Source organism: Equus caballus, chromosome 6 (genome assembly GCF_041296265.1).
Source record: "Equus caballus isolate H_3958 breed thoroughbred chromosome 6, TB-T2T, whole genome shotgun sequence".
In the NCBI taxonomy this organism is placed as follows: Eukaryota; Metazoa; Chordata; class Mammalia; order Perissodactyla; family Equidae; genus Equus; species Equus caballus.
The window spans coordinates 86,806,938-86,815,007 of record NC_091689.1 but is presented as its reverse complement, the minus strand read 5'-3'; the positions used below and the strand labels follow the sequence as shown (position 1 = coordinate 86,815,007).

Here is an 8,070-nt window from a genome sequence, read left to right as displayed (position 1 = left end):
CAACAGGCGCAGCCCAGGCCGCAGAAGCAGAGCGTGCGAACTTAACTGCTGAGCCACCAGACTGGTCCCATCCAATCACCTCTTTTTTTGGTTTCCCTTTTCTCCCAACTGATCTTGGACTCCTCCATCCACCAATTAGTCATGACTGAAATAGCACCATAATTTCCATGCTGATATTCCCAAACTGGAGCAAATCAATCATGCATATTCTTTTTTTCTTTTTCTTTTTTTTTTTTAAAGATTGGCACCTGAGCTAACAACTGTTGCCAATCTTTTTTTTTCTGCTTTTTCTCCCCAAATCCCCCTCAGCACATAGTTGTATATTTTAGTTGTGCGTCCTTCTAGTTGTGGTATGTGGACGCTGCCTCAGCATGGGCTGATGAGCGGTGCCATGTCCGTGACCAGGATCCGAACCAGCAAAACGGTGGGCCACGGAAGCGGAGCGCACGAACTTAACCACTTGGCCACGGGGCCGGCCCCCTCTTTTTTCTCTAGCACAATTCCTTAATATTTTTCAAAGTATGGTCTTCAGACCAATTGCATCAGAATCCCTTGTAATGTTATTAAAATGCAAGTTCCCAAACCCTACCCCAAGCACTTTGAACCGTGCTTTTTGGAGGTGGGCTTAGGACTCTGCATTTTATTCAAACAGCAGAGGTAATTCTTATTCACACAAAGGAAATTATTTCACTCATTCCTGACCTTTCCATAGGCTGAGCATATTTATTCATGCACAAATGTTAAGCACTTGCTATAGGTCAGACAATATAATTGGCCATCGAGACACTATCCCTGACCTCATGAGTAGACATTTCCCAGGGACATTTGTGGGTGATAAGGATCATCTGGGTGACAGAAAATAGTGACAAACCTTTTTTTAAATTTAAAAGCTAACCACTGGCCCTGTGGCCGAGTGGTTAAGTTCGTGTGCTCTGCTTCCACGGCCCAGGATTTCGCTGGTTTGGATCCTGGGTGCAGACATGGCACCACTCATCAAGCTACACTGAGGTGGCATCCCACATGCCACAACTAGAAGGACCCACAACTAAGAATACACAACTATGTACTGGGTGGCTTTGGGAGAAAAAGGAAAAATAAGAAAGTTAAAAAAATAAATAAAAGCTATGTAGTTGTTTTTAAAAACACTACATTCTATTTATGGTAAGAGTCAGTTTTCCATTTAGAATACTGATATTTCTTTTTTAATAAATGTAAAAAGTGAGTCAACTTAAAGAAAATGACAACATAGATATTGGCAGAAATACCTAAAGAGGTACACAAAGCCTGAAGTTTGGGGAAATATTCATTGAGCATTTCAGAGGTAGCTGTGGTATAATGAAAAGAATAAGAAAAATAATCACTCACTCTTATCATGAACTGACTACTGTAGATCTAAGTCAGATCATGTCACTGCTCTGCTCAAAACTCTCCAGGGAATTACCATCACACTTTATTGTATTTTCGTAACAGCTTTGTTGGGCTATAGTCCACATACCATACAATTCACCCACTTAAAGTATATAGTTTAGTGGTTTTTAGTATGTTCACAGAGCTGTGCAACTATCACCACAATTAATTTTAGAATATTTTCATTACCCCTAAAAGAAACCCCATACCATCTAACAGTCACTCCCCTTTCCCCCAAGCCATCTATCCCTCAGCAACCACTAATCTATTCTCTCTCTAGATTTGCCTAGTCTGGACATTTCATATAAATGAAATCATACACTATGTGGTCTTTTATGACTGGCTTCTTTCATTTAGCATGTTTTCAAGGTTCATCAACGTTTGATCATGTAGCAGTATTCCATTCCTTTTAACGGCCAAATAATAACCCATTGTATGGATATACCACATTTCATTTATCCATTCACATGTTGATGGACATTTGGGTTGTTTCTACTTGATGGCTATTATGAGTAATGCTGTTATGAACACTCGTTTACAAGTTTTTGTGTAGATGTGTTTTTGGTTCTCTTGGGTATATACCTAGGAGGGGAACGGCTGGGTCACATGGTAACGCTTTCACTTTTTGAGGAACTGCGAGATTGTTTTCCAAAGTGGCTGCACCATTCTACATGCCCACCAGCAGTGTATGAGGTTCCAACTTCGCCACATCATCACTAGCACTTGCTATGCTCTTTTTAGTTACAGGCATCCCAGACAGCATGAAGTGGTATCTCATTGTTTACCATCACACCTTGAGTGCAGTCCAGTCCTTGCGAGGGCCTACAAGGTCCCATGTCATCTGGACCTGTCTTCTCTAACTTTTGTGTGCCACAGGTACACGATCCCTTATCCGCAACTGAAAAATCAAAACAACTCTAAAAATCAAGATTTTTGGAACTCCTGTGGCAGCAAAGCCTGACGTGAAACTTGCGTTAGATAATTTATAGTCTTTATTGCTTCCACTTAATGTGATTATTCTATTTTGCTGCAGAAATATTGTGTTTGATCCTGGGTGCTGTTCTAGATCCCTCTGAGAATGTTACATATTAAAGAGTAAATGCTCTGTATTACTGTTCTAAAATGAAAAATCAATTTCAAGGTCTGATGGATTTCATACAAAGGACTGCAGACCTGAACCACTTTCCTCCTGGCTCACCTGAATTCACTCACTGTCCGCCTTGCTTTTTCCGTGATATGCCAGGCATACTCTTGCCTTAGGGCATCTGTACTTGCTATTCCCTTTGTTGGAAAGCTCTTTCCCCACTTATCTAAATGGGCTGCTTGTTCACTTTCTTTAGTTTTCTAATTCTCTATGGACCTTATAGACATGTCTCCTCATGCAAAACTGCACATCTTCCTCACATCAGATCACCCCCTCACTAAAACGCAAAGCCCTGTGAGACCAGGGTCTTGGTCACTCCTATCTTCAGCATTTAGAAACGTCTGGCACACAGTAGGTACTCAGTAATTTTTTATTTTTTAAAGATTGGCACCTGAGCTAATATGTGTTGCCAAGCATTTTTTTTTATTCTTTTCCCCAAAGCCCCCCAGTATATAGTTATATATTCTAGTTGTAGGCCCTTCTGGTTGTGCTATGTGGGACGCCGCCTCAGCATGGCCTCATGAGCAGTGCCATGTTTGCGCCCAGGATCTGAACGGGTGAAACTTTGGGCAGCCAAAGCAGACTGTGTGAACCTAACCACTTGGCCACAGGGCTGACCCCTCAAGATTTTTTTTTCCTTATTGAGGAAGATTAGCCCTGAGCTAACATCCATGCCCATCTTCCTCTACTTTACATGTGGGATGCCTGCCACAGTGTGGCTTGGTAAGCAAGGCATAGGTCCGCGCCCGGCACCTGAACTGTGCAATCCTGGTCCGCTGAAGCAGCATATGCGCCCTTAACTGCTGTGCCACTGGGCCAGCCCAATAAATATTTCTTGAATGACTGTTTTGTATCACTGAAACCTCACCAAAATGCTACGAAATAGAAATGACATCCTAAAGATTAGAAAATTGAAGACAGGTTAGGTAACTTACCCAAGGTCACACAGCTGAAAGTATCAGAGGTAAGATTCACATCCAGGATTCAGCCCTCTTAGGTTTTTTTCTTCTTTTCTCCCCCCAAAGCCCCCTGGTATATAGTTGTGAATTTCTAGTCGTGTGTCCTTCTACTTGTGGCATGTGGGATGCCACCTCAGCATGGCTTGATGAGTGGTGCTATGTCTGCGCCCAGGATTTGAACCCGTGAAACCCTGGGCCACCGAAGTGGAGCGTGCAAACTTAACCACTTGGCCATGGGGCCAGCACCAGCCCTCTTAGGTTCTTAACCAGATGGCTCTGTTCAATAGACTTGGACTCAGAAACAAAATGCCGAGCACATGGGCAATTAACCCTTATTGAGAACCAGTCCTAATGGCCTATGGTTAAGGCAAGCTCTGCTATGGCAGCGCCTCACAGAGAACTAGAGGACATACAACTAGAATATATAACTATGTACTGGGGCTTTGGGGACGGGAAACAATGAATAAATAAACGAATCAATCTAGATTCTAGCCCTAGTTCTTTCATCTACTGGCTCAGTCTCCCTCAAAAAGCCTATTTGCAGGGCCGACCTGGTGGCGCAGCGGTTAAGTGCACACATTCTGCTTCTGCGGCCCAGGGTTCGCAGGTCTGGATGCCGGGTGCAGACATGGCACCACTTGGCACGCCGTGCTGTGGTAGGCGTCCCACATATAAAGTAGAGGAAGATGGGCACGGATGTTAGCTCAGGGCCAGTCTTCCTCAAACAAAAACAAAACAAAACCCCACCCTGAGAAAAGGACAGGCCGTGACAATAAACCTTTCAAGGGAGATCTTGGAGCCGTTACACGAGCCTGATTTACTACTTAAATCTGATTTTATTTAGCAAGCTGGAATTTGGGACCAGCAGGTTTAGCATTCATTTTTACCTTGGACCTCTGATTTCCTTCTATCCAGAGTTTATCCCTGATGTAAAGGGATCATTATAGTGTAGAATGAAGGAGCACGGGTGTCTTGTAGGCCTCCCTAAAGGATGGAGACACTTGCCTAGTTCTGACAAATTCATGATTTGCCACAGCTGTTCTAACGCATGCACTGGTATGCTGACCATGGTGCAAGATAGGGTCAACGGTTTCCATCTGGGTTTGCTTTTTTTTCCACTTAAACTGTTCTCCAATTAACAAGACCACCTCTATGCTCTGAAATATTCCACCTCTTTCTTCCTATGATATTCCTTTGAATACAGACACTTACAAAAATGTACTTCCCAGCACCATGTATACTTCAGTCAAAACCTCCAAGCTACTGGTTTAGTTTTAGGAAAACAAAAACAATAAAACCACATATATCACATAACCTAACCAACAAACCCAGTCCTTACCAATCCATTCCCAAATGGATTTTTCAAATAAATGCATATACCCCTAGCTGATAACTTTCTAATTTCTGAATTCTAGGACAAATGAACCAGTCACACAGATGAACTAACGTACTGCCCCCCTCCATACTGTGCGTGGAAATTCCCTTTCCTCTTGTGAGACTCCAAGCTTCTAGGAATGCTTCTGGCGTCCTGGGTATTTTTACTCCACAGACAAATGCACCAAAGAAAGGTTAACAATCTACATACAGATCCCCTTAAAAGCTACCCAAGTCATGCACTTTCTATTGAAGTGTTTGTGTCCCCCACCAGGGGTATGCACACCTCAGTCTAAGTCACCTCCTGATGTGCTCCTCACTCAACAACAGCCAGTTTTTCCTTACCCCCAGCCCGCAACTAGTTCCTCTCTCCCATTTTTATGACACCTACTTAAGCCACTAGCCAGGGAGAATTAACCTAATACTCACAGACGACTTAAGCCCTTTCACTCTACATATCCGTGCAAATTGGAAAGCCAAAGGATGCAAACACAAAAAACCCCCAAGTTAAGGTGTAACTTACATGGATAAGCTTTCTCTCCCATGAAAAGACTATGTGGCACTCCACACTTGAATACTTCGCAAAAGTAATTACGATCCCTATGACACACACAACCGTCACTCAATGTGGCCACAGATACACTCGACATACTATATAAAGTGTAATTTCCATTTTATTATTTTCCAGAGAGAGAGCTTCTCCTTCAGTCCTTAAGGACTTTGCTCATTACATGGGCTTTGGCGGAGGTCGTGGAGCAGCACCCTGAAAAATGAAGAAATGAGAGTAAATTAAAAACCATCGATGGAAGACTCCCCCTTAAAGAACTTTACCACTACCCTTCCATCACTAATAATGTATTTGGGCCATAAACACATGGAAAACTGGTAGATGCGGAAGGACACCACCCTACTCCCACTGAAACAGTCTAACAACTCTTCTTTAGAAGTATCTCTAAGCAAACATTTTAGATGTGGGTCCCACCAGCCTCACCACTTAGTTGATCTCACCCACAGGCAGACACCTTAACGTGATATTCTTTGTAACCTCACATACCCTCTGGCTTCTACATTTCCTTTTTAAGATACTTACTGCAGGTCTAAATCTGGGTGGGGGTGTTCGGTCCTTCCGGGCTTCACGAGAGCGATTCCTGACTACCTTGCTGTGAATGGCACAACTCACACAGTAATGTAATTTCACATACAGCTTGGGAAGCACGTAGGCTAAAAAACAGAAAAATAAGAGGCATAATATTAGGTATTATACACCCACCTTGCACCGTTCTTCCTTACTCATTCTGTTATTCAAAATTAAACCTACTTAAACGTCTGTCAGGCACATCGACAAAACCCTGCTCTCAAGTCAACTGTTCACTTTCTGATACCTAAATACACACGCAGTTTCACAAATGAGTAACATTCTCCTACGAATTCATCCCGTCATCATGGGGACCAAATCCACACCCTAGAAGTAATAAACCAAAAATGCAGGTCCTTCAGCAGTTGCAACAGCCCCAATGCCTGCTCCTGAGTCCTTTCTTGTCGCCTAACAGAGTTAACTCGTCTCAAGAAAGAGAAACGATCAAGACGACGTCATATTGCTCCACGGATGGTCCTTGTCGACCAAACCAGACTGCCTCCGTTCTTGACACATTCCTCAAGAGGCTTGGTCCTTACGTTTTCACAACGCGTATTCAAACGTTCTTCCACAACTCAAAAGACTCATTCCATTTACCGTGTTTACAGCCAGGGGCCCCCAAGCGTTGACACAGAATAAGCTAAGTGCTTCTGGAATCCCATCCCCTAACAGGCAGTCACTAAGACTCAGAGACTTCGCACTACTCCAAAACCCTCCCTCTGCTCACACAAGGTCCAAAACTACCAACAAAACAGCAAAGATGCCCTTCCCTCCCACCGACGACAGCCTTAAAGAAACATGGAAAATGCCCGGGACACCCCAAATCTCGCGCACGAACAGCCCGCGGGCGGGGCGGGGGAGGTTTCGGGTCCTAGAATATTCGCACGGCTCGCGCCAGGAGCCCACTCACCGTCGAAGACACTCGCTTCCGAAATGTCCCTGACGGCTGCGGCCTCCACTATGTTTCGAATGACGAACTTCTTAATGGCCTTGTCCTTGGGCACGCATCGGGCGCAGTTGGTGCAGCGAATAGGCTGCACGTGGCCGCGGCCCTTTTTGGCACGACCATTGTTCCTTCTTTTCTTGGTCTGTGTCGAAACGGAGACGCTGTTGGGGAGAGGGCGCAACTCAGCAGCCCCAGCCCCCTTCCGGCTACCTCAACGCCCGCAGCCCCGAGAAAGGCGCCACTCAGGTCTCCAGTCCCTCCGCAGACCCCCTCCGAGACCGAACACACAGACGCTGTGCCCCCTCCTCCGCCGCAGACACAGCTCTCAAATCCCCACAACCCCGGAATCTGCTCCCCTCAGCCTCAGCCTGGACCCCGCGCTCACCACGCTACACGACTCACCATCTTGAGAACGCGGACCCGAGAGAGGATCCGAGGCCCGGCCCGGCTCTCTTATATAGCGCGAGATCCCTACGCTCACGCCGGAAGACTCCATAGAAGACTCCATCGCCAAGAATAGCAACCTGCTTTACTTGGATTTTCTTCATTGTTCAGCGTTCGTGCTGGACATTAGCGTAGAAAGGCGTTTCTCGAGTTTATTTATCCGCGGCTCAAGGTGACCATGGGACTATTTAGCCTGCTCGCGGAGGAAAATCAGAGTTGTACGTCTCCCAGCAAGCATCGCGACGCCCGACCCCGGATGTAATTCTGGGCGTTATAATTACCCGGTTTTTGCGACGGTAGGGGTGAAGTTACCGCAAGACCGCGAGTCGCTAGAGGCGGGAGGGAAAGAAATGCATGGTGGGAGTTGTAGTGCGAAGCTGCCAGGCCTCTGGCCCCAAGCACTTAGGGGGCGCTCCGCCACCGGGGGACGCTCTCAGCTCGTTTCTGTGACAATCCTGCTATTTGGTGCAGGACTGAGAAGCAGCAGACTTGGGGGGGGGGGGGGGGGGGGGGCGGGGAACAAAACGTTTTGTTAATTCCTGCTTCCAGTATGGAGAAAACCCCACACTGAGGGGCCATGGACAAGTGCATTGGTGCTAGGGCTGTTTCTCATTCACCTTTTTATCCCTGGATTCTGTTAGCACAGTGCCAGGCACTGTAG

At 45.7% G+C, this 8,070-nt stretch overlaps 1 protein-coding gene across 1 annotated transcript; it reads right to left on the bottom strand.

Annotated features, from left to right (window-relative positions):
* Positions 1-5,536: 5,536 nt before the first annotated feature.
* Positions 5,537-7,393, bottom strand: RPS26 (ribosomal protein S26). Its single transcript, NM_001163890.2, has 4 exons — positions 7,368-7,393; positions 6,930-7,107; positions 5,975-6,105; positions 5,537-5,647 (listed from the first exon to the last, which is right to left on the bottom strand). Exons 1-4 carry the CDS (start codon positions 7,368-7,370, stop codon positions 5,612-5,614), a joined length of 348 nt encoding a protein of 115 aa, NP_001157362.1. The 5' UTR covers positions 7,371-7,393; the 3' UTR covers positions 5,537-5,611.
* Positions 7,394-8,070: the final 677 nt, after the last annotated feature.

Bases quoted from the DNA above. Each gene is read 5' to 3' on its own strand.
- RPS26 (NM_001163890.2), bottom strand. The intron at 6,106-6,929 runs GTGAGTGGGCTC...TCTGTTTTTTAG, and splicing joins GGAAGCGAGTGTCTTCGACG to CCTACGTGCTTCCCAAGCTG. The intron at 5,648-5,974 runs GTAAGTATCTTA...TTCATTTTTCAG, and splicing joins CACCCAGATTTAGACCTGCA to GGTGCTGCTCCACGACCTCC.